This window comes from Zophobas morio, unplaced genomic scaffold (genome assembly GCF_036711695.1).
Source record: "Zophobas morio isolate AGI-343-1 ecotype UQ-CSIRO unplaced genomic scaffold, CSIRO_AGI_Zmor_V1 ptg000012l, whole genome shotgun sequence".
Lineage (NCBI taxonomy): Eukaryota > Metazoa > Arthropoda > Insecta > Coleoptera > Tenebrionidae > Zophobas > Zophobas morio.
In genome coordinates, this window is record NW_026972117.1 from 22,670,009 (window position 1) to 22,697,839 (window position 27,831).

The window sequence follows — 27,831 nt, forward strand, 5'->3', positions numbered from 1 at the left end:
AGAACAAATTTTGTGTGTCTTTATTAACCACCCTCCTCTGTATTTTTCCGCTACAAATGACTTAATAAAAAAAATCAATTCTATATCCTCTCCTGTACATGTGTTACCGTTTACCATGAGTCTAAAGATATCACTGTTTCATAAATCCTTATTTTTTTCAAGTTTTTATTTCCTTTAGCTATTTTTGCCTTAAGTTTTTGTTCTTCTATTACAGTACCTACTCCTAGGAATATGAATCTTTTTACTTTTTCAATTATATTATCAAGTGTTACTTTTAAAAGCTTAAGTTTATCGGCTTCTTCCCACTCTCCAGAAACTACTTATGTTTCGTGTTGGTTAGTCCTTAACTCCATTTTATAAACTATCAAAATTTTCTTCATCATTTTTCCTGGTACACTTACTAATGCTTCTGTTTCTGTTTTGATCTCATTGCTTATGCTTCGACATCGTTACCTTATTTCTTTGTTTTCAAACATTTTTCTATCTTTGAATAAATTATCTTTTTCTCCGGGATTTATTTTTAGGTTTTTGAGGTTATGTTATTCCATTGTGGATGTGCTTCATTTTGGTTTGAGTGAATCAAAACGCTTTTTTTCTCCACCTTCTTTTTAAATTAACGTTAATTGATAAAATAAATAGCTTAAGAAAAGCAAGAGAATTGAAGACCAGACACAATGCATAAATTTCACGAAAGAGTGAAAAACCTCAGCAACACAATTTACAGAAATGGAAATGGAAAAATGTAAAAAAGAAACTTCGAAATATATCATAACAAGCAAAAAATAGAAACATCTAGAACTACTAACGGTAGCCATTGAAAATTTGCAAGATAATAGAGACAAAAACAAAGTAAAAGCAGAATGCACAGAAGCCATCAAAAAAGAAGCAGTGAGATGGAAGAAATGCAAACAAAAAGACAACGTTAAAGAACGAACATTGAAATCACTAAGAGAAAAAGCAAAGGAAAAGATCAAGTCATAGGAAAAGCAGACAAAGGGAACAAGTTGGGGAAATATATAGAAAGACAACAATTGCACAAAGAAGGAGTTTGAGAAGATAAAAAAGACATGCACGGAAAGAAGAAGAAGAGATAAGATAAAGAACAAAGAGAAGGGAATAAAAAGGTCTTTTACAAAAAATAAGATTTGTAGGCAACATATCAGCGAAGATCCAGCGAATACAAATTATCTTGCAGTGAGTGCCCAAGCATTTACATTTGAGAAAGAGGAAGAAACCAAAAAACAAGAATAAAAGAACACCTTAATCTGAATAAATATTTCCAACAACAGTTAATTACATTCAATCACAGCTTAGACTCTTAGACAAAGAAAAGAAGAAGGGAGAAAACAAACAATCCTAGAAGCGCTGCATCTATGTATTATTTATATGAAACACAGGGCAAATATTACACACATTTTTGTAAAATAATTGTGATTAAAAATCAAGGCAGATTTATAAACCACAAGTGTAGAAGACTATTATTTCATAAAATTTAAGTAATGTTTAATTGTTGGGCAGGATGATAAGACAAATTTGGGTTAACGTTTACCATCTAGTCTAGACCATGTTATTAAATTATTTATATATAAAATTTTACAACAATCGGTCCAAAAATTTTGGAATATGTATATAAAAACGACAGATATAACCAAAAAATATAATAATAATCGAAAATAAATTAATAAATTTAGCTGGTTGCCTAAAATTAGCTTTTACCTCACTTTTGTATAAGGAAATTCACATAACAAAATATGCAAATTTAACCTGAGATCCTGACAGTTGCACCGGTTGTAATTCGTGGTGAAATATTTGATAAAAATGATACTAAACAGTGAAGAATATTGTTGTGAAAACGTCAACACCCATTTAACCCACCCATCAGACAAAAATTAATTATTACCGGTGGATTAACTTTATCGAAAATGTTTGAAAAACATGGATGTGCAGAATCAACTTGTACATATACATTTATTGTTTGTTTGTTTGTATGTAGGTAGTAAGAACAAAAGTAGTGAAAACCTACACATTATCTACCAATCAATCAACGATTTCCAAAACAACATATTCTGAGGAAACCACCGTGAAATATATGTATAATTTTTTATGGAATTACATACGTAACACAATTATATTTAACCAAAGAAGATCGAAGTAAAACAGCGTTGACATTTTTTAAGAAGGTTAATTTCAAATTACTACATAATTTTTGACAAGATAAAAATTATTATGAATACACCAATGTAGTTTTCTAGGTTTGTTATGCTCATACCACTTGTTTATATGCAGTAATCAACAATAAGAACTCGAATAAAATTCTGGCGTCCACTGTTCTTCTTAATTTTACCTATTGCGTAAGCAGTAGTTGTCGATTGCTGACTCTCCAGAAGCCATTCTAATACATTGTGATCACAAATACTGTTCTTAGTTGTTGCAACTTTCAATAATTGTATGTATTTATACCATGATCTTGTGGAAAGACCTAAATTCGTTGAGTACTTCACCTATGACATTATAAGAATAGTGAAGAATGAAGGTCTTTATTAATTGCCCATTCCGAAACTCTTTGTCGTTATTATTTTGTTATGATTGCATTCCAATTCCGATGGTCATGATTCTAATGATTTATTTGCCGGTTCAAGATTGAATATTTGAAATAATAATCATTGTTTATTTATACTGCGGTAACCATTCGTTAAGGTTACCTGCTGTTTTAATAGAATAATGTAAGAACAACGAACTATATGCAGTGCAGGTCGGCTACACTGTTAACATGATAAATGGAAAGTTTAATTTCATATGTATTTAGCTGTATTTCTTATTTAATTTGCAGCAATAATGGGGCATAGTATCTGATATCTTTAACACGACTAAAACATACATATACGGAAATTTATCTTCAACCCACACCTATTTCCTAATGCCGCTGTACCAAAGAAAAAGAATGTTCTGTAGATGTTGGCTAGTTTTAGAGAAAAAGTGTGTGCCTGATAAATTATAAAATATTTACTTAAATAGCCATGTATACTCCCTTATAAAATGCAAATATACGAGTGTTATCAAAGGAAAACTTCAACTGGAAGTGTTAATTGTATCTCATTTAGATGGTACATGAGATAGTGGTCATGCGCAACTACTAGATTTACATTCCCTTGAATAAATTCTGTGCATATTATGCACATGTTTCTTAAATTTTCTCAGCCATGTTGAAAGCGACAAACTACCATGCTCGGTTGTAACCAAAATCAGCGACAAAATAAATTGATTATACGACCGATCATGAGAAAACGTAGAAAACAAACAGCAAAATTATTTACAGAGTGTAATTCTACTTAAGTGCGAATTACTCACGAGAGCAAAAAAGATTTGTCTGAGAAAATCATTAAAAGTACACCTGGATTCACGACTACAATAATAAGCGCATTTTAAACCCTATTGAACTTCTTCAAAAGTAAAATTAACTTCTTTTGATTGCATAATCGACCAGCGTCGGGCTGGTATTTTGATTTTCACGCATGAGTTTTACAATTAGCAATACAAAAAGATTTTATGCCACACATTCCATTCACACTTTTTCTTGCATCGGCTACAACCACGAATTCTTTATAAAAATTTCAGGTAGTAACTTGAACCTCTTTTTCCCTGCATTACGTAACAAATTGCAGCCGAGATCGTGCGGCCTTGAAATTTCATTTTGTAATGCATCTGGAAAATTAACTTTTTTGTGGAATATAGCTAGTTTGATTTTATTTTGTACTGAAGTGAGCACGAACGGTGCTCGGACAACCAATTTTAAACTCTTTTTTTATAAATTGAGTACGAGACGGAGTTGTCTAGTGATGTGATAGATGATCCTTTAGGTTTAATGTGAATAAATGAACAATAGGTCACGTTAATTTGGCAATACGGAGATGCCAAAACAATAAAGCTATCATTAATTTCTTGATTTAAGGTGACGTAGAGTTTTTTGTTTGGTGCTAGTGCACAAAGGTTACTTTAACAGACTTGATAATCATATAAAGTCAAGAAGGTCGCGAAGTTTACAACTGATGCCTGACAATAATAATTAATTGACACTGCCCATCCATCAAGTAAAAAAAAAACATTCAGCACAGTGTGCTCCTATCATTATTTTGTTTTATTGTGGCATAAGGTGTACTTAAAGATAGGGACGTAACAGAAAAAATTATTACATTAGACCCCTCCCCTCAATCAAAGTACTGTTAGATATATACAATCTTTTTTTTTTTTCAATAGCTTCAATTAAGTTCACAGACAAACAACAAAAACTCATTGATAAATCGACCCACTACAAAATATCACTCGTACATTATACCTACATACATTAAACAATAATTAATCACTAATTATACAATAATGTCACATTACATTTTAAATTATTGTCTCCCAAAATCAGCATTTCATTTATTAATTTTTTTAAACACATAAACCACAACGTTGGGTTATTACGTTAATGTACAGTCATTTCAGAAACATTGCCCTGTTATAATACTGTCATCGTTTATAGAAAAAAGTAATCTTCCCAAAAACTGTTTTAAAAACTAGGATAAACTACACAATTTGATTCCAGGAGTATTATTTTTTTAAATAGGGCAGCTACAGGTAAAAGAGTATGCTATGTCTATGCTTCAAATAATTTTTTTAATGACTTCAACCTTTTATGGAAACAATCATATTAATTTCGATAAGTTGAGTGTAGTAAAAATAACAACAACAGTTTGGTACCAGAATTTTATGTATTAGGAAACTGAACAGAAATATACTTTTTCGAACATGTCAAATTAGACTGACTTCGTAAAATTTTGAAATGATGTCATCGAGTTTGTGAAGAGAAGAACATACAGATTCTGATTAGTGGCTTACCATGTTCACGATAACTTTATAGCTGGTACAAAATTTCAGAGCGATCAGTTCTACCGTTTCTAAGACAAATTAAAAATTTTATTCTACCATTTTCAATTTTTGTCCAAAAACCTGCAACTCCATATTGGACTTATTTAGCAAAATTATGAAATGACGTAAGATTTTTGATGGGGATAAATAGACAAATTTGGGTTAGCATTCTAGCATTGACAAGATCTGCTTAAAATGTATTTAAAATTTTATAATAATCTGGTAGTTTCGGACATAAGATCGGCAACAAATGAGGGACAGACTTCAGGGAGACCACAGACAGACGGACGGAAACGGGGGATTCTTTTCATACTCTAGGAGCTATGAAACGTTGAAAAAACATGAAATTAGCCATTCCTCAAATAGATCTAGTTAAAATATTTAAAAGTTTCTCTAAAGTTATTTACATTGAACTTGATGAAAAATGATAAAATTGAATAAGTTAAAATAAAGATATGTGTGGACTGTTGTAATACAGATAAAGAATCATGCTATGCGTTTGTTTCAAGTGAATTTTTCCATCTAGATCCGTTTTAATAAGTGCAATGTAATGCTAATACGTAATAATAACAGTACTGTAAAAATTTTACATTACATCATTCAATATTTTATTCAATCAAAAAATGAACCAAATTACAAGTATAGGTCATAAGATTTTGCACATTTTGGATAGGATTTCTTCGGTAAAATTTTGAAATGACGTCGTCAATTTTTTGGGAGGGGATAAACGGATAAATGTGGATTAAAGATTTACCATGCTTACAATATCCTTAAAAGGTTTGCAAGATTTCAGAGTACATATTCGGTTTTGAAGTTTCAAAATTAAATTGCAAAATGTTTAGCGTAAAAACTCAAAACGGATTCATAAACTACAAGTGCAGGATATGTCATTTTAGAAAATTTAACATACTATTGTAAATTTTGGAGACGACGTCATCCTATTGTTGGTCGAGATGGGCAGACAAATTTTGGTTAGCGTTCTACACCATACTCCTAACATATGTACATATAAAATTTGACAAGAATCCAATATTTTCGAAGACTATGTGTCTAACAAAAATCGACGCAGATCGGCAGACGGAAACAGAAGACCACTTTTTTCGTACTCTAACGACCATGAAATGTCGAGAAAACATGAAAGTAGCCAGTCGCTTGTATTAATTTACGCCCACATTCTTTCCTTTTGTATATTATAAAATCCGTATTAGGTATTTTGCAACCCTGAATTTTATTATCTCGATAAACAGTCCTACTTTATTGGCTATTTCAGTGCAAGAGTGGTCTTAAAAAGATTAGAGAATTTAGGTTACATTTTCACTTGGTTGTACACTTATCTTGTATCAATTTTTCATGACTCAGAATATATTTTTATACACAGGGAAATATGCAGTTTTTTTTTATTGGCATTGTTAAAGTTAACAATAAGATTGAAGCTATTTACATAGATTAAATGTGTCAAATATGCACAAAAAGTCGGGTCTTTAATTGAAAAAGCCATCAAGTTGGCCTTGCTTTTTTGATATTTCACACACAAAAAACTTGAAATTTAGTCAATGACAGCTGACAAAGCGGAATGCTACAACTTAACCTGACTTTTTGGTATAATAAAACTAAAACGTTTCAACAACTCTGCCAAAATAAATATACAACCGTATGGATTAATAAAACTTACGATTTTTGCAATGTTTTCTTGTGTCAAAAAAACAAGGCTAACTTCATGACTTCTTCAGTTCAACACCTGTTAGGTCCATTTGCTCATTTATACATACAGCTGCCGCCAAAAAATTTCAGACGTCAATGTCATTCAGTCGTCAGATAGTGTAAAGCAATCTTTAGATGTTTAGGTATTTTGAAAGTTTGACATTCCAGCTGTCCGAAATAATGACAATAAAGCATAGACTACATTAAAATTTTTGACATGACAGAAAAGTGATGTTTGAAATTTTTTGTCGGAAACTGTATATAAAATATGTTTTATGTAGAAACATAACAGATACAGATAAAACAATCAATTCTTTAGACCTAGTTTATTGAGTTCATTTTATTTTGAGAAATAGTTTGCGACTAAATAATTTTTAATGTTGATAGCAGTATTTTTTTTCTCTCTGCACATAAGCTAAGGAAGTATTGTAATCGAGTCCATTTGGGCGCTTTCATATTTTCTAGATGGGTCATTACCCTTAGAATACGAAAACATGGGTCACCCATTTCCATTTGTCTGTCTGTCCGCCGTCTGTGTAAATTTTTGTTAGACAGATAATCTCCGAAACTACAGGACCAACTTTTGTCAAATTGTATATGTGTATTACGATAGCATGTAGATAGTAAAATACTAACCAAACTTTGTCTAACCATCTCCACCAACAATCTGATGACGTCACCTCAAAACTGTACGTAGTAAATGGGTTTTAAATTGTGTCATAGTCATATACCTGTAATTTATGAAACCGTGTTGAATTTTTAACTGAAATGTCCAGATTTTTGGAAAAAATCAAAATTATATTAACAACATTTTGCAATTTAATTTTGAATCTGCAACCGTTTTAAGATTAAAGTGTATTCTTCTTTTATCCCCTCACAAAAAAATCATCCTCTCAAAATTTTGTCTAATAAATCCTCTCTGAATTGTGCAAAATATTATCACTCTATACTAGTGATTTATCATTGCATTCATATTTTTTAGATTTGCTTATGCAGGGCCTCAAAAAAATTAACGAATGAATCAATTTATTTTATTGATCAAACCAAGAACGGTTTATTCTCCAATTTCAGGAAGATTTGGGAATGCAATATTGTTATTATTTGTATTACACTGCATCACCAATTCAAGCTGATATATGTGTCCTTGCAAAAATGTTAATGACGTCTTCATAAAATTTTGTAAAGTAAAAACTCATTTGAAATATACGCGTAGCATGCTTCTTTATATTGACTTTAACATTACATATTTACATATGTTTATTTCAACTTATAGGGGTTCTCATAAAAAATAAAATTCGCAAAATCAAATTTTATAATTTTTCGAAAATGCTGGATATGTTTCATTGTACTTCAGGGGTGAGGGAAGTTCTGTCGAAACTACTTTCGACAAATTTTTATTTGTATGTTTCAGTATTATTTCTATCTATACAACAATTTTTTATGTTAAAAAACTCTGTTTAACTTCAATTTTGCAAAATTTTTACACAATTGTGCAAAAATTTAAAGCCATTTTTTTCTCCAGAACATTTTTTTTAATTAGTTGTATTGACTCTGATAAACTCAAAGTTTTGAATATAAAAATCGGTATCTTTTACTCACGTTCCCGAATTGATATCGATTAGTGGCTCCGATGGTAAAGGTATATTGGATAATTTTTGGATATGTAATTAAACTGTTAGTGACGGCTATGTAAATATTTATTGCAAATACTAATTTTAAGAACGCATAATTTTTAATATTAATATAATGCTTTATATAATGTAAATGTGAAATAAATATCGGCAAAATTCTTCAAAAATGATTTTAATACATTGTACGTGATGCCGGCTACTATAACTTTTGGGCATCCAAAAGTGTACCTACATGTACTGCTCGTCTCACAGAAAACCGACATTTCGTCATCAAATTATTCCGAAATTCACACACACAGGGCACTGATTTTCGATACTTCAAAGAAATATAACGTCAACTGAAAGATCTTATTTTCTTTCAAATCATGGAAATCTTACGTATCGGACTTGAAGATAAAGTAATTTCGTTCATTTATGAGACGATCAGTAAGTTTCGACCTTGCTTAAAAAATTGTCATTATATTAACCCCTATAAATACTTATATTAAATATAAAATTTAACAACATCAATCAGTAGTTCGGGACATTATCTATCTAATAAAAATCGACACAATAGACGGACAAACGATAGACGGACGGAAACGGGCGACATATTTTTCGTATTCTAGAAGACAAGAAATGTCGAGAAAACATGTTACGCTAGCTATGGACTGAAAAACGTTAAGATGTTCCTAAAATATAGTTAAAATGACCTATCCGAATGTATTTTTGATCGAATTATTATTTTTGGATGTGGCAAAGAAGGACGAATCGTGATGTCGTGAGCAGGGAATCTATTAATTATATTTGCCTCTGAAATTTTACTGTTAGAGCAAGATGAGAGTAAAAACGTTGTGTACATATGAATTTTGTCTTTTTTACCTGATTTCTTACCTTCGTTAACAGAGATACGAGCCGCCACTGTATGCAGACACATTGTACCATAACGAACAAATATGATTAGTTCAATTTGAAAATTTTATTAAAGTTTGAAATTCCTGATCTCCCGTAAAAATTAAATTCCCCGGAAACAATTCGCTGAAGATCTCGTGAAAATCAGATTTAAGTTTTACATTAAGCCGATTTGCCGGCAGTCAGTGACGCAAATCTGCTTAACCAGCGGAAAGATTGCATGTTGTTACATAGCTGACAACCTGAGGGCAAAATGCTGAAACCGATTTCAATTTCTACAGATTGACGGGTTGCAATACCTTGCAAATGGACACGGATTGTCACTACACATATCATTTTCTGTAAAGTTGTCATAGCAGATTTTTAGAATTTCCGGCTAGCGATGTTTTTTTACACATTTTATATATTGACTTAAATTTATTTGCAGTTGTCTGAAGAGTATGTTCGTTTAACTAGAAAACTTGGCGCCACGTCGTCGTCGTGGCTCAAAACACATCTAAACAACACCAGGCGATTCTTCAGATTGCTTCTGCAGAGTAGACACAGCCGACGGCAGTAACACGCTAGACATTCCGAAAGAAAACGTTCCCAACATACACGCGATTGTAAAAGTTTTACCGCCATCTCTTTTTGCTGAATTATTGCACTTGCACCCTTACTTCTACCACAAAACAACGTCACAATTAAACGTGTTCTCGCTCTTTCTCTACTGGAGGCGCTCCGCACCTTCTGGCCCTTTAATTTAAATTGAATGGCACCCATACAACCTAAATTTGCATTTCAATGCACCTTTAAAAACGCTCAAAGTTGCAAAATCAACACTTCAGTTTTCAAATATTTACAGAGCGATACCTACGCAGTCTATTCTTGAATCAACTCACCCAACCCGCTTGTTGTTGATTTATGCATTCTCAAGATACAAAAAGTGGCATTTGTGCGGGCTCAACTTTGTTTTTCGGCAGTTACACAGCCGATGAGAAAATAAATTTCGGATGTTTTGTTTTGTTAAATAATTTTTCAACTAAAGTCATTTTGAAGTCGACTCGTGTACGTCCTCTGAAGGTTGAGTCCTGTTTTGAAGACGGATTTGCGGCTTTTTGCTCTTGCGGTCGTCCGAAATGAAACCGCAAAAAGGAGAAACTTAATTCAGGATTGATTCTGACGAAAACCTCGGTCTGATTAAATTCAATTTGTTTAATTCAGAGCTCTGCTGGAAGACGGCGAGAGTCTAAAAATGACTACCCACTTAACCTGGCAGTTGTAATTTGCATGTTTTTTAAATTTTGCCGCTTATCGTTAAAATGACAGTTACTACAAATCACGAAATCGTATGCGAGGCCAACTTGATAATTTGATTAGAATAGCCGTTTCGTTCAGGTGGTAAAAGTCAACTGTTTGTAAACAGTTTGGACAAATTGTCTTACATTGTTAGAGTTTGTTAAGGATGAGTTTGCAGTAATTAACGCTTTTACCGTGAAGATTTTTTGACATTTCATCGTTTTTAACCGCAGTAAAGCGTTCTGTTGAAAGCCTGTTCGACGAAAAATAATAAATATCCATTGCTTTGTCCAATAGCAAACGAAAACGAAAGAGTTTTTTTTTACGTGTAAAAAGACTCAATCGTTCATTTACAATACAAAAAACTGGATGTCTAACTTCGCAGTGTTGATAAATATCGTGTTATAAAAATAACTGTAAAGTGAAGACTTCCCCGGCTGCTGCTAAGGACGTTCATCGTGAATTTGTAAGTATCGTCTAATATGTTGTATATCAAAAAAATTACTTTTGACAAAAATTTTTTAATAAACTGTCGAAAATCAAAAAAATTAAAAAATATTCAACAATAACGGACAACCACATTTTTTAAAATGTTAGGTTATATATAGTTAGAAAAAATCCAAGTTTGAAGATCAAAATGAATTTCATCTTACGTCAAGACCATTAAAATACCTCCAAATCTGAGATTTATTAGACAATAAAATGCAGTGAATTTTTAGCAGTTTAATAATGACTTGTCCTAGGGCTTCGGTTTTACGTAATTTCCATGCCGGTCCGTCTTGATTTTTACTTCCCGAGCGAAAGTATTGTAATAGAGCTCATCTGACCAATGGCTATTTCATGTTTCCACGACGTTTCATAACCCCTTATCCCGTTTCCGTTAGTCGTCTGTCCGCCGTCTGGGTCGATATTTATTAGTCCGATGATTTGCGAAACTACAGGAGCGATTGCTGTCAAATTGTATGTGTGTTATGATTATCTTGTAGATGGTAAAACGTAAACGAAACTTTGTCTTGTGATCCCCACCAACAAGCTGATGACGTCATGTCCGAAATTTACAATAGTAAATATTAGTGAGTCCGTGCTTCGTTTTTACCCTAAATATCCAGATTTTTGGAAAACAGATCAAAAGTGCAAATTTTTCATTTGAAAAAATAGATCTCCTGTTTACTTCTGTCTATCTGCCTGTCTCTCTGTCTGCTGCCATCTGTCCGGTTTTTTATTAGACAGATAATATTCTAAACTACTGGATCGATTGCTGTCCTCCTAAATTTTGTATAATAAACACAACTTAAATTTCATAAAATGGTATATTCCTATACTTGTGGTTATTGTTCAACCCTTTTTGGTCTTTAGTTACATAATACGTAACCACGCAAACCAAGCTAACGGTCCTATTTCACCCAAATTTTTCGAAAATGAAAAATGAAGTACTGTTGCCCCGCCCATGTTTAATAATAATAAAATTATAATTATAATCATTGCTTCATTGTAGCTTAATTATTTACCATTTTACGCCATTGTAGCTTAATTAATTAATCAATCCTCTCCTCGGTTTTCAGGAAACAAAATTAATCAACTTTTATTTTCTTTTTATACAAATGCATACGGCCGCTAATGCTTGGTATCTGAAGGTGCCAATCGTCGAGTTCTTTGGAAGTATGAACATAAACATACGAAGTTAAATATGTTATTATTATTCACAGGTCATTTTTCATAATTCATGGCTCACTAGTTTTTACTTTGTAGAAATTATCACAAAACAAAAATTGCAAAATCAAATTTTATAATTTTTCAAAGAAGCGGAATTTCTTGGACTATACTTGAGGCGCGAAGACAGTTCTGTCGAATAAACTTGGATCAAGTTTTTTTTAACTTTTTGGGGTTATCATAAAAAATAAAAATCGCGAAATTAAATTTTATAATTTTTCCAAGAATCTGTATTTATTTGCCTGTATTTTAGACGCGAGAGAAGTTCTGTTTAAAGAAATTAAACTATTTTTTTTTTAATGTAAAAGTTAGTGTATTTTTACTTTTTACAAACATATTTTAAAGTTGAGAATGAAAGTTCCTTTAAGGCAAAAAAATCAAGGTGGATTCGTAAACCACAAGTACAGGAGTAGGTACATTATTTTACAAAATTTATGTAGCATTTACCAAGCAAAATTTTGAGGTGGTGAGGCTTTAAATTGCTGGTGGGGAAGATCAGCCAAATTTTGATTAGAATTATAACATAGACACGATATTCCCAAAACATTTTTAAAATTTGACTACCATCGGTTCGGTAGGGGTAGAAAAGGGGAGACCTATTTTTCATACTCAGGGTTCATGAAACCTCAAAAAAACATAAAATTAGCCGTTCGGAGAATGGATCCTATTACAATACTTCCTTAGCTTACGCTTCGAAAGTAAAAATGAGCAATAAATAGAAACTATGCTTGACCGCTGTGCATTTCCACGGTTCGGACGATTTTAATTTAATTTAGTGGATCAATTTAATTTGTAAAATTAACTAGGCATGGAAAATATTTTTGAAAATTTAATAAAGAAACATCAACTGACCTTTTTAAGGTTTTATCTTAAATTATTGTTTATATGTTCGCCAGATTAGTAAAACGTTAATGGGTTCAGAAATAACGTTTTAGCTCTATATATATATATCCCTGTGCCGTTGGTTAAATACCGGGTGACTATTAATGGTTGGAGCAAATTTTTTGGTTGGTGATTCTGAATTATTGGCAGCAATGTTAGTATATTAGTCACAGTTGTCAATTTTGACGTAAGCGCGCCTAAAAAAACCAATGAGAAGATGGCATCTAGTGAATTGGTGTCGAAAATTTCAAATTGATGTCAAGTATGCCATCATAAAGTTTTAAATATGTTGCCAACCTGACAAAAAATCAAAATCATTAATAGTCGTTCAGAATTTATAGAACCAGTAACATTATAATTTGTTATTAATTAACAAGAAAGTAGTCTTTGATACTTATCGACTATTTTGAAAGAAGACAAAAGCTTATCATATTTTTTGTATATAAATATGCAGGTATATAATATAATGTATATTCAGCCTCACCACAGGTTACCATTCAAATTAAGCAAGTATTGTTGGTTGCCTACCAAATTAATGTGATTTTAACAAAAAAGTCAGAATGAATTAATTATACATTTGTGTTTTTTTTTGTTCAACAGGTGTTTGTAACTTTAAGTCACTGTCTTTCATTAATAAAATTTGTAGACACTGGCATAATCCTTGAACGCGAATAAATTTAATAACATAAAAAATGACTTAATAAGCCATATAATGGATAATTTATGTCAATACGTAAAAATCCATATTATTAGCCGTTTATAAAAACTAAATAACGATTCATTTCGCCTCGAGCAAATTCATCTTCAAACTCACCGTAACATTTTACTAACACGGACATTTATGTAAACTATTCCTCCAAAAAAGCTGAGCCTCCAAGACAGACCGCATTGGAAACTGTAGCTAATTGATAAACGCTGCAGCAAAAGATGTTGGAAAAAATGTTTGATTTATATCCGTGAATATATACAACAGGGGCAGTTAACCTTTATCAAGGACGTAGAGCATTTTATCGCGAGTAATTGTACGGTAAATTCTCTTTAACTCGCGCAAATGTAAGACTTTACGATGATTTATGGAGTTAAAGACGAACATGTTGTTAAACCGAGTATAATTTGCCAATTATCACATCACATTTCTGTTTTAATTGAAGACTTGCTGAAAAACTGGACTAGTTCCGAACGGCTGGGACGCCGTATGGCACCTTTTTCTATTGTATTTGATATACAGTTGTAAGTTGCAGGAAAATAACTTCACCTTTTAAAGGTGCGTTAATGGGTTGGTTGTACACAAAAAAACAACAAAAGTACTGCAAATAGACACACTGTATGGTAATAAAAATAAGAAACGATGGTATTTTTATTATCTATTATATCGGCTCTCACAAAGGCCGATTATTCAAAGACCATAAATATCTGCGATTGTCTTCTTGCGAACTGAATAGCCTGGTACCGTAATATCGTTGAAGATGTTGAAGATATTATCAATTATAGAGTACATAGTTACTTATAGGTACACGATTTTATGATATACAGAGTGTCAGGGAAATACGAATAAGGTATACCGTCCCATAAAGATGTAGCAGGCGGCGGTAAATGCGATCTTTGGTTTTTAAAGAAATAAAAAGAAACGAAAATACGGTTCACACGAAAAGAATAAGGTGTGGGAACAAATTCATCCCTGATTTCTTCTACAAATAACACAAGTGTTTAAGCCATTTAGAGCATACGTGCTAAACATGATTTTAAAACAGATAAACACAAGACAAATTGTCAAAATGTACACACAGCCAGACGGATAAAGTTTAAGAATAAATATTTAATATTAAATTGCTAAAGTGGAAGGAAACTAGAACATGTGGGAAGAATAGTGACTTACCTTCGTCTGCTGGGTGGCGGTGTGACTTGACGGTCATTAAAGGAGTGTCTCCTGTAGTCCTTGCGTTTTTTCCTCTTGTCCTTTCCTTCGCTCTGGTAAATAGGATCCTGGCGGCTGATTGCAACAACAGTAGACGGTTCTTTCGTTATGGTGGTGTTCCAGTGAAGAGAGCGAAGCTCGCGAAACCATTTTATTAACAATCCGCGCGTGAAATTTGCCGGTTTGTCTGCGTTGTTTCTGCAAAAATTTACGGAATTTTAAGTAATTTTCTTTGTTGATGCAGTTAACCTTACTGTGTGTTAAAGCTTTTTATTACACCCGATATACTTTTATATTTACTACTATGAATAGTAGAATATGTCTTGATTGATGTACCATAACTTATTTGTTTCTTTGCTCTTACATGCATTTTTTGTCAAAAGGTGCGAATTTTGTAATGGAGTAACGTTCTTGTCGTTAGCTTTAATTAAATTTCCTGGAACTACGTTTATATCTACTGGTCGTGGTGCGATAAGTTTATATTTTGCGATTATCCACATGCATTATTTTGTCAGGTCATGTACCTTTCTCATCTGCAGTGGCGTTATTTTTGGAAAGAGACCAAACTTTAAAATGATTGTTGGAAGGCCACGATACAAGATAAAAAAGACATTTCCTTTTTATTTTATGCTTCAATAATAACGAGAAATCCGAAACAGCTTTCGATGACAGGTCGTGAAAGAATTTTTTACTTTTTCCTGCTGGACTTAATCGTTCGATATACAGGATGCAGAGGATTATTTATTATATAATCGTTTGCATAAAGAAACGAATTTAAAACGTTTAAGAAGTTAGCTAGCGACTAAAATAAACAACATTACTGCGAAGTTGGGGATTTTTGGCTCCGTGTTTACGGACTGGTTAAAAAATATACGGTGTGTTGGAGCAACGGTTCTTTATTTTTGTGTGTACCGTAGCTGATGCTATCAATGCGGCTATTTGTGATTTTATGTAGATCGACATGGGGATCCTCATTATGTCACCTGAAATTATGTTCAATCTTCAGAATGGTTTCAAGTGTAAAGATTGGTATGTTTGATATTTTTTAAGAACATTGCGTTAGTATTTAACGAATTAATTAAAAAGAATCACCCGTGTCGCCATTAAAAACGCAAAGCCGCCTGACCACCTGGACTTTACTACAAACATAATTGCATGACACTGTGGTTATAAACTCATTTGAATTCTCCGGCCAAATTTATGATAATTTGCAAATTTGCAAATTATAGAAATTCGTACTGGCGGGTGTTGTGGAATTCAGAAGAAGAAATTAATTACAAAATAAGTAATTCCCATTAATAGCTACTACTAATTAGGGTCACCACGGGGGCAAGGCAAACGTAGTTTTTCGAAAATAATTTCTTTCATACTGAAACTTTATGGCTGTCAAGCTGTATACTTTAGCACTTGAAATATGCGCCGTTTGATTTCTTATTAATATCTTGCGACTAATGTAATGCGAGGCAATAAAATTTTTTCAGGGATTCTAACACTTAAAGATGTTTGGTATATTTACCTCATAACTTCTTTTATATCTTTACTATAAAAACGAAAATATATACTCCATGTTATTGGTTAAAAAATACGTTGTATATTAGGCAATAAAAATTTGAACATAAAATCTCAAATATTTTACACTTATTTTCAAACGTAGATGTAAGGAAAGGATTCAATTCATATTGCAATGTTATTATAATACTTTTCTAGCCTTTGAGGCATAATGAATATTGCATGCACGTCAAGAGCTATTCATTTAATAATTTTTTGAGATTACATCATTAACTTTTTTGATTGGGATAACTACTTATGTGCTAATTATAACATCATTCCAGATTTTTAGCAAAACTAATAACTTTTTCCTGAACCAGTCGGTAAAATTAATCAGTTGATACACTTTTTTAAGGAGTACATTAAAAAAAAATCTGAATGTCTAGGATAAAAAATTAAGACGGATTCAAGAACCACAAATGTAGGAGTATGTTTTCTTTATAAAACTGAAAGACAATTTACATTTTGATTAGCGTTTTACCATACCTATACACGATATGTAATGTCGATTGTATGATAAAAATCGATACACAGAAGACAGTTAGACGGAAAAGCGAGACCTACTTTTTCATACTGCAGGGGTCATGAAATGTAGAGAAAATGTGAAAATATCCGGATGAAGTGTATTATAATATTTCCTTAGTTTACGCTTGGGAAGTAATAATGATTCAATATTAAATCACGCACAAAGAAGCATGTCATATTGCACAAATGAAGGTCGAGTGTTGACGAATTTTTGGAGGGGGCGAATAAATATATTTTGGCCACAAGATCTACGATTTTTACACTAATTTTGGCGTACACTAAGATTTTTGTTTAATTTCGAAATTCATTTTGTTCTTTAATTTCGTACTAAATAGTTCTTTTCCATCAGAAACAATTGATTATACAGTCACCTTGCATTATATGTACGTACACATTATTTTCTTAATATTTTCTTCAAAGTTTCTATAGAAAATTATACTGTTTATCACTACCAAAATGACAGGCTTTGCTAGTAATAGTCAGTGAAGTCTAAGCACCACTGGAACGGTTAGTTATTTTCAATTCTTTTTTTTGTCGTGGTTGCAAAAATTATACACAATAATAGCTAGTAAAATTATACAGGAAATTAAAGTACGATTTTTTCCAAGTAATGAGGAACAATACATTACTTTAATGCATGATGTCTGTACCTAGAAAAATGGGAGGTGAACGGAACGTGGTAACTGGATGAAGTAGTGGTCCTACCAACGATAAATACAATTTGAATTTAAAAGTAAGCAGACATTAAAATATTGTGAAACTGTAAGATGCTGCACTCGTGCGTTATACAGGTAGATAAAAAAATTGGTCTATTCTATTTCGACAGAACTTCCTCGTGTCTGAATTACAGTCCAACAGATCCCGCTTGTGTGAAAAATTTAATTTTGCAATTTTTGTTTTATGATAATCTCTTATAAAGTAAAAACGAGCGTCGTAAGTGGCATGCCCGTAGCCCCTGGACCGTAGGGGTTCAAATTCCAGAGGAGCGCGGTCCGTACAAGTACAGATAATATAAAATATATTTAAAACAGATAACCAACGTCAAAATTTGCCTCTCAGTATCAATAGCATGCTGAACTTGGAGTGTTTACTTCCAAAGAACTGGATGACTAATTAGCAGCTTCAGATACCAAGATCAGCGGCCGTATGCATTTGACATAAATGTAAGAATATGAAGACTGCTTTATTAATAGCTACAATGGAGCAAAACGGACCAAATATTATTTTCGGTGAGAAGATGTTATAATTATTTAATAATTAATAATTATTATTTTATTATTATTATTAAATATAGGAGCAAGCGACATTACTGTTTTCTTACATTTTCGAGAAAATGGTTGAAAAATTTTTGAAAATGTCAAAATCAATCATTTCTTATAAAATGCTTGCCCCGCCCACTCACCCTTATTTTCTTGGAAGATATGCCGTCTGCCAAAAACAGTCTTATCTTATTAAGTACTAGCCCCGCCCACCCCCAGTCTCGTCATTCTAAAAACTAATTTTATTTCTGCTCAGAATAAGATCGTTCATTACATTCAGACCGGATAAAATTAATCACTGAAATGAAGGCAGGGTGGGTGGGCGGGGCTAATTATTTCCTTCTATGGAGTGGGAATGGAAACTAATAGAATCTAGGATGTGCAAAAAGTAAAAAAAACGCTAATCCTAAATTTTTTGTTTTACTATTTGCTACTGGAACTATACAAAATGCTATATTTCAGTTAACGATTTTGGAAGAACGATTGAAATGTTCGAAGACACGAAGCCGAAAATGATATCTGGATGTGTAAGTCTATAAGAAAATGGCAAGCTAATTTTCGAAAATGGTTGAAAAATCATTCTCGATCTGATAAAAAAAATTACAATAAAAACGCTGTGGGTTCGCACCGCTGACCATTCATCTATAAGCCATTAGGTTTAAATCAATAACAATTATAATAATAATAATAAACAAAAACAATGCGGATTCATAAAGTACAAGTGTAGAAGAGGTATACTATTTTATGAAATTTAATTCAAAATTTATGTTTAGTGTACAAAATTTTGATGATTAGACAAATTTTGGTTAGTGATTTACTGTCTGCATGAAACTTCTAATATAACAGATAAAATTTCACAACAATCGATTCAATAGTTTTGGAGATTTACTGCCTAATAAAAATCCGGACAATCACCAGACAGACAGACGGAAACGGGGAACCCATTTTTTCGTACTCTAGGGGTCATGACCCTATGAGAAAATTTGGACTCAGTTACATGGGTATTTAGGTTACGCTCGGTATGTAAAAATGTGAAAAATTAGCCACTAGTGTCAGATTCACTCTGAATATTTTTTTTTTGTATATGTATTATAAAATGAAGGAAACGATGGATAATAAATTCCGATCAATTTCATATATCCAACACTAAATAGTAAATTAAAATATGGTGAAATATGAAAATTAAAATTAAACTTTGAAGGGCTATGCCTTAACGAATTTCTTGAATCTACAAAGGTCAGAATGTGGAAAATAGACCCAGCTGTCTCCTTTTCTCAAAATAAGTCGATTCTGTATATCACTAATGCGTCGTGATCAGTACGCGGGAATTTATCTCACCGCTGCAATCCCCCAGTTGAAGTAGTGTGTTTTACGCCGAGTAACGGGGACGCCTTGATCTGGTCCACAAGGTCGTAGCCAGTGCGTCGCTAGTAGTGTTTACAGCTAGTAAAAAAAACTACTTCTATATTACTATATTACTTCAAATAACAATACTTGATGCCCTTTTCAATTTTTCAACCACAGGACCACAGATTTGTGATCTTGAAATATTATATTACGTTGAAATAGTCCAAAAGAAAAATATATTTGTAATGAAACTATCGCCGCGATAGCACTGGTTCTAGCGTATGAGATACAATTCCGCGCGTTGGTCATGATGCTCAGAATAGCCAGAACTAGAGACCCTAGATATACTTTGGAAAAGAGTTGTGACACGAAACGTCAAAATTAATGGTAAATTTTATTTTACTATGCTGGCTACAGATGCTTTTTTTTAGTCATGTTTTGACAATTTGTAATTGTCATTTAGTACATAGACGTGGAAGAGAATAGTCGTCGTCTGTTGTGTACGAAACTGTAGAAATACAGAAGCAAATGGTTTCTCATTGTTTAAATGCCCCGAAAACAAGATATTACTGAACAAATGGAGAGAAAAGATGCTATATCCATCTTGAAAAATTGGCAAAAGGGTTTACATCTGCGAGGTTGTTGTCCAAAACTGTGTTTTCCATCTAATCCTTGGTCAACAGGTTCACTTCAAAAAAGAGAATTTTATATTTCAAGTGAATGCAAAATATGTGAGAACGCAATTCCAACAATTTATAATGTGGCTGAATTTACGTCAAAATAACCAGTTCTTGGCAAAAAAAAATGTTATTGATGAAGTTCAGCAGACTATTTTCGAAAAAGACAACTTCATCAAAAAAACTGCAAATGAAAAAAAGTTACAACTTCCGGGGTGCGAAAAAAGAAATTAATATATTTTGAAAGCAAAAATTTCTAGTTTAGAAGGGCAAGTGGTAAATTACAAAAATAAAGACGATGCTTAAAACAAAAATATAAAAGGGATTTTCAACAAAAACCAAATTCAAAATTTAAGTGTGAAATGTAAACTACCAAAACGCTGGAACAATAAAACAATAGAAGAAGCCATTAAAACAAAATTTGTCTGTGGAACGTCAGGACATAACTATATCTTTTGAATATAAATTTTCCGTTACCTTCAAGTAGAAACCTATGCCGTAAAATTCAGCACATACCGTTTTTACCAGGAATTTTACATGGAATTTTTACCTATTTAACAATCAAAATTCAAAATTTTAATGATTAGGAAAGAGATTATTGTTTATTTTTAGGCGAACTATTTGGAGCACTACGCCACTGTTTGAAAATGTAACTTAACCTATAAATTTCTTTTGAAGTTTTTGAAACTAAATCACTAAATTAGATAAAGACAGCAATCACTATAGCTATTTCATAACTGACCGTCATGTAATAAAGATAGAGACAGAAAATATCCGTGTCACAACTCTTTTCCAAAGTATATCTAGGGACACTAGCCAGAACAGGTCGAAATATACTTCAGAACTCATTAAATTCGACAACAATAAAATTTCTAGTCAAAATTCAATGGTTTCCTTGATGTTTTCGGACGCATTGGGTGCCGGAAACGCTAAAAAGCACAATAAAAATCTTGAATTTGTTGAATACTATAAACGCCAGAATGTAGAAAATATGCCCAATCGTCTCCTCTACTAAAAATAAGTCGATTCTATTTAATATTTAACAAGGCGTTTAGCGGGATAAATTAAAACTCTAATGTAAACTGACTAACTGAGCCTTGTCAATAGCTCCATATTGGAAATGAATTAGAGGCCTCAGTAGTAAAGAGTTGTGTTAATACAGGTCGCGCCTTCAACTCCTAACCTATAACGACACTTTCCCAATATTTTTCTTGTAAAAAACTGAAATATCAGGGTATTTGATCAAGGAGAGTAAAATAAGGAAAGTTCTGTAAACACACTGTGTTTATTTATAACTTCACATTGACTGGATGGTTGGTCTGGAGGTCTACACACCCGTAATTCTTCCTTTTGTTACACGTTATTATCCTTACCTTCACTTTTTTCCTTTTCTAATCAAGTCCATCAGGTGACTGGCTAATTTTATGTTTTCTCAACGTTTCGTGATCCCTAGACATAGATAATCTACGAAACTACGGCACCGATTGTTGTCAAATTTTGTATATCATGTAGATAGTAAAACTCTAACCAAAATTTGCCAATGGGATGAGATTCCTTCAAAATTTTTCATAGTAGGCAGGATTTGTTCTTTATGGATCTGTCTTCAGATTTTTCTGGAGGCATCCAAATTTTCGCAAAAAATCGAAACTGTATAACCTTTTCTATACTATGCATGTGGTGTTCGTACAAGATTACTTTGACTAAAATAGCACACGTTCGAATGTGGTAGGTATAGGTTTTTTTGTTTCGTGTATTATTCGTGCAATTACCCATATTTTTGGAGAAAAAACGAGTGTGCTTAATTAATTAATCCTTTCCGTTATGCTGAGAAGACTAAACCAATCAAATTTCAATTTCCTTTAACATAAATGCATATTTTGATTAAGGCGCTGATACGATATGAACAAGTGATGATAACGGTCGGATTTTTTTGGAAGTACATACCTATCATCATATCAATATAAACAGTCGAAGTTAAACAAGTACTGAGAAATTGAGAATACATTATTTACCGTTGGATATCTGATTTCATTTTGTCTGCGCTTACGCGGACCCTTGGAATTTGCGCCCTCACTGAATTCTAAACTTTTCTTAATCCTGGCTTACGGCATTATTTAATTATTCCTTTTGTGCACAATATTGGTATTATTAGTACCTTACCTTATACGGGATTAAATTATTATCTTCTAAACAGAGCTTGCGTTTAAAAAATAGGGTCTTTTTGTATTTTAGGTATATTTCACAAAATATTGTTAGTGCAAATGTTTATTAGAAAAATTTTAACTTTAGACTTCGAAATCAGATTTATTGTTACGTTGTTGTACGTTATTTATAAACTTTTGTTAGCGAACATAAACACCAGGACTGTGAGGGCAGAACTTCAGTTCTGAATGTGCCTTTGATACTATTATTTCCGCCGCAAAATGTGATCCTGACGGCGAATGGCTAATTTTATATTTTCTGGACGTTTCATAGCTCCTAGAATGTGAAAAAGTTGGTCGCCTTGTTCTATCTGTTGTCTGTTGGGAATTTTATTAGATACATATTTTTCTAAACTACTGCATTAATTATTGTGAACTTTTGGTAATGAACCCTTATTCTCAACTTCATGTAGGAAGATTAAAAAAAAAAACAACATTTTAGATCACAGTTCATCTGTTGATCCTTTCTACAAACATGGTGACGTTATTTCATGGTTTAATAATGTATTTATATTTTTAATGATACTTAAACGAGTTACAGTAAAAAAATAATAAAATTTGGAAGAACAAATTTTACATGTTTTATTAGAATATACAAAACTGGATATTTTTTTTAATTTTGCCAATATGATAACATTAATTTAATCGTTATAGAACAAAGGTTAAGATTTAATTATTCATTTCGTCTAAAAAGTGAAGAAAACTATTAAATCACTGTAGGAACAAGTAGGTATTATTTTTCAGTTAATATACTTATGCAGGCCTTGTTAAATTTAAATACTTACAAAATTTTCAGGATTGACTTTTATTATTTATCTATCTAAGAACTAAATTCGTTTGTTGTAGCTACTTCAGAAGCGAGAGAAATTTATTTTATTTAATCTTTTTTTTCAAATGAAAGACTTATTTTATTACTGTTAGATTTATTTTTTATCTGTATTACTCCTATATATTTACTCCGTGTAGTATCTTTATGGTTTTTACGATCGCCAGTTATGGTAAACAGATGACTTTTTGCTTCCCGAGCGTAAACTAGAAAAGTATTCTAATAAGGTCCATTCAACGAACTGCTAATTTCCTGTTTTTAAAAGTTTCATAACCTTTAGATTATGTAAAATGTAGATCTCCTGTTTCCATCTGTCTGGCGTTTATTGTTTATCGTGTGTTGGCGAGTTCCATAGATATTCTCCGAAACTACTAGACTGATTGTTGTGAACGTTTAGGTGTAACTAGAGTTTGCCATTTCGCAAAGTAAATGTTATCAGTTATCACATAACTTAACTTCTTTCTATACCTATGGTTTATAAATCGACCTTTGTTCTTTACCTTACAGATTTAGATTATTAGAAAAAAATCAATAATATATAGTAACATTTTACAATGTAACGTAGAAACTGCGAAACCAAATGGACTCAGAGCTTGCAAACGTTAAAACTATTGTAAGCATTGTAAATAGCGAATCAATTTTTTTTCGTTTATGCCCCTTTCAAACAATAATCATATCATTTTAGAATTTTGACAAATAAATGTTCTTTAATATTTATGTTTACCAAATATAAATTTTGGTGATTCCAAAAGCATTGTTTGTTATTTCAAATCTCATTCTCATCTAAATGACTCGGCTTATTCGGACGTTTTAGATAACATTTCTAAATTGAAATCAGTAGAAACGAAAATGGTACATTTCACCCCAGTTTTTTTTCTTCTAACTATTTAAGGAATTATTTTTACTTGGTTTTTCATCTATTTTACAGCACGGTATCGTTTTTTTTTAAGCAAACAGGCGAATTTTGACGTTGAAATTTTTTGTTGGTTTTTATAAAATAAAAATAGACAATTTTTGTCGTGATTTTTTTTTCAAATCATTTTTTAACATTTCACCCCATTTTTAAGGTTAGTTTTTAAAGAGTTATGGATTTCTAAAAATTCTGACTTTGAGATTTAAAAAAAAAAATCTCTCGTTTTCTTAAAAAAAAAGATAAAGCACCTTACATACGGGGTGAAATGTACCATTTTACTTACTACTAATCTGCCCCTTTTTTGGTATTATATATAATAATAATAAAGTTTATTACGCCAAAAAAGAGCAATAATTAATTAGTTGAAAAAACAATAACGATTATACAAATTTATATAATGTCACTGTACCCTATATGGCCTACATAAGCTTTGAGAATTTTTTTAATTTTTGTAAGATCTTGAAATGGAAAAGTAACGGTGGGAGTTGAATATTTTGCCTTTTTGTTTTATTATCTGTAGACTTCTTTTCACAACATGAAACTTAAACCATGATTAAAATGGAAAATTTGTACAAGAAAATATTAGAGATGTACCGACTGTAGGTATAACCGATTAGCCGATTGTTCGGCCAGTAAAAACCGACTAGTCGGCCGACTGTTCGGCTTTGCTAAAACCGGTTTATAAATGCGACAGACAGTGTTTTTTTTTCTATTTCTCTGACTACCTTAAAAATGTGTTTTATTTTAATAAAAGGAATAACTAAAGTTCCTTTGTTTTCCAAAAAATGTGTTAAATTTGTTTGGATAATTTTAACATTTAATTTTTTTAGTAACTCAGTACAAAAATAAAGAATAACACAATTTAGGGCCAGTTGATACAATATTTTAACTGAGATTAAGTTGATCGCGCATTCAACAAGGCCATTAGCGACGTCTGATTGGCGTAGAGTCGGTCACATGGTACTCTAACGCGGGGTTAAAAATTAAATCGAAATTAATTATTTAATTGAGGTTCTGTAAACCGGATTTAATTATTTTATATACTATTTGAATTTTAATAAAAAAAAGCCGACCGATCGGCTGTTTAGCCGACCAGTCGCCGACTGCCAGCCGACGATGAAAAACGGCCGAATAGTCGGCTTATCCGACCGGTCGGCCACTAGTCGGTACATCCCTAGAAAATATCGATTTTGCAATTAGACTCATAATTGCAAAATCCATATTTCCTCGCATTTTAACCATGTTTTAAATTTCTTGCCGTGAAAAAATGCCCAAAATCACTCCTATCCTAGCAAGTATTAGCCCCGCCCACCCGCCCTCTATTTCCTCAGAGGATATGTCATTTGCCAAAATAAGACCTATGTTAGCAAGGATTGGCCCCGCCCACCCGCCTTTTATTTTCTCAAAGGGTAGTACTTGCTAAGATAAATTTTAATTTGGCAAATGACATCCTCTGAGAAAATAGGGGCGGGTGGGCGGGGCTAGTAATTGCTCAGATAAGACTGATTTTGGCAAATGCCATACCCTCTGAGAAAGTAGAGGGCGGATACGCGGGGCTAGTACTTGCAAAGGTAAAACTTATTTTGGCAAATGACATAAACTCTAAGAAAGTAGGGGTGAGTGGGCGGTTCTAGCACTTACTAAGATAAGATTGATGATATTTTGCACATTTCAGATAGATTTAGGAATTTAACTCGTTACTAGGAAATTTGCAATTTAACACCTTAAAATTTCACAAGATTTTACAAGATTAATATGGGCAAAACCAGCTTTATCTTAACAAGTACTAGGCCCGCCCACCCGCCTTCTATTTTCTCAAAGAATATGTCATTTGCCAAAATCAGTCTTATCTTACCAAGTAAATACTAGAAATAAATATAAATAAATAAATAAATATTGAATTTTATAGGATTGAATACTCCTGCATGTGTGATTCATTAATCCGTGTCGAATTTTCACCCTAAATATCCAGATTTTGTTGACAAAAATCAAAATTGTATAACATTTGAAAATTTTACTTGAAAATTGTAAAACCGAACGCTTTGAAAACTTGCAAGTGACGACGTCCTTTTATAATTTTGCAGTATGTTCCTTCAATTTTATAGAATTACATACTCCATGTAAATATGTGTAACTTAGAATCCGTGTTCAGTTTGTCCCCTAGACATCGAGATTTTAGGAAAAAATTCAAAATTATATTTTACAATTTAACTTTAAAATTGCAAAAGCGAATGTACTGAAATATTCCAAACGTTTTAAGGTTATAGGAAAGATAATAAATCCTTAAACAAAATTTTTGTTTCGATAAGAGTTTCCCAAAAAATTATCTCATCATCTTAGAATTCTATCGAACTTAATAAATTTTATAAAATAACATAGTCCTGCATGTGTGGTTTATGAATCGGTGTTGACTTTTTACCCCTAGCATCCAGATTTTTGCAAAAAAAATCAAAATTGTATAACAATACTCTGCAAATTAACTTTGAAATTGCAAAAACCGAATGCTGTTAAATCATGGAGATATATATGTTAAGGTTGTTTTGTGTCTTTTCCTCTGCATTGAGGACACAAAATCAACCAAATTTCATTATCTTTTAACCACTGATGCTTGTAGTCTGAACGTGCTAAAAATTGAATTCGGTCGAACTATAAACATAAACAGTCGAAGTTAAGCTTATACTAAGAAATTGAGAATGTCTATATTTTTCCCGTTGGTTATTTGCTTTAAATATATTTCATATTTAAAGACGCAGGAGTAGTGAGGATTTTAATAAGCTACAGGTTAACAGTTATCACAAAATGAAAGTCTAATTTTATAATTTTTTAAAGAAGCGCAATTTGTCGGACTATACTTCAAGGGCGAGAGAAGTTCTGTCAAAATAACCGTCCACATTGTTTTTACTAGCTTTGTTTTTCTTGGTAGCGTCATCAAAATTCCAAAAACAGCATAATTTTTTCAAAACGCCAATATCGACGGCAACACTTTGTAAATTTCCCGGTGGACCCCCTTGTCCTCAATCCGACACTGTCAAAATTTAATGACGTCATTTCAAAATTTTGCTCAATAAATCTTATCTAAAATGTACATATACGCAAGTCGAAAAATTATGTGTAAAGTTAAAAACCTAAAAATTATCATACGCAATGGCTGCGGAAAATAAGTACATACCTATGTATACAAAAATTAAGAAAATTATTTTATTCGCTTTACAAAAATTGACTTGAGTCTTTGTTACTGATCGTAGCAGAAACAGTCCGCGTATTACATGAAAATGTGTTTTAAAGGGCTCGTTAAGTTCCACTTTTGTACTTTCAACCGCTTTTAAAATATGGGCAAAATTCGTCCTGTCGACCCACCTCGTTGATGCATAATTTATATTATGATCCATGTGTAATGCAACAACAACAACATTATTATATACAATCTCTTTCTAAATGTGTCTAGTAAAAGTCAGAAACCCGTACAGCGAGTATTTATTTTCATCTTGCATAAAACTTGCCATTGTTAATTTTATGTAAAATATAATAATAACAAGTTCCGTTGTCAGCTCGATCTCAGTTAATTAGCCAAGGTCGAGTTTGCGCCAAAATAAACAAAAGTGAGTTTGCGTAACCC

The 27,831-nt window shown here is 32.2% G+C and overlaps 1 protein-coding gene across 1 annotated transcript in view; it reads right to left on the reverse strand.

Annotated features, from left to right (window-relative positions):
• Positions 1-27,831, reverse strand: part of Shrm (Shroom) — a 332,102-nt gene that overhangs the window by 244,581 nt on the left and 59,690 nt on the right. Inside the window, exon 2 of the mRNA XM_064054813.1 lies at positions 14,881-15,117. Within this exon, the coding sequence (XP_063910883.1) occupies positions 14,881-15,117 (237 nt within the window). The remainder of the gene's footprint in view (positions 1-14,880; positions 15,118-27,831) is intronic.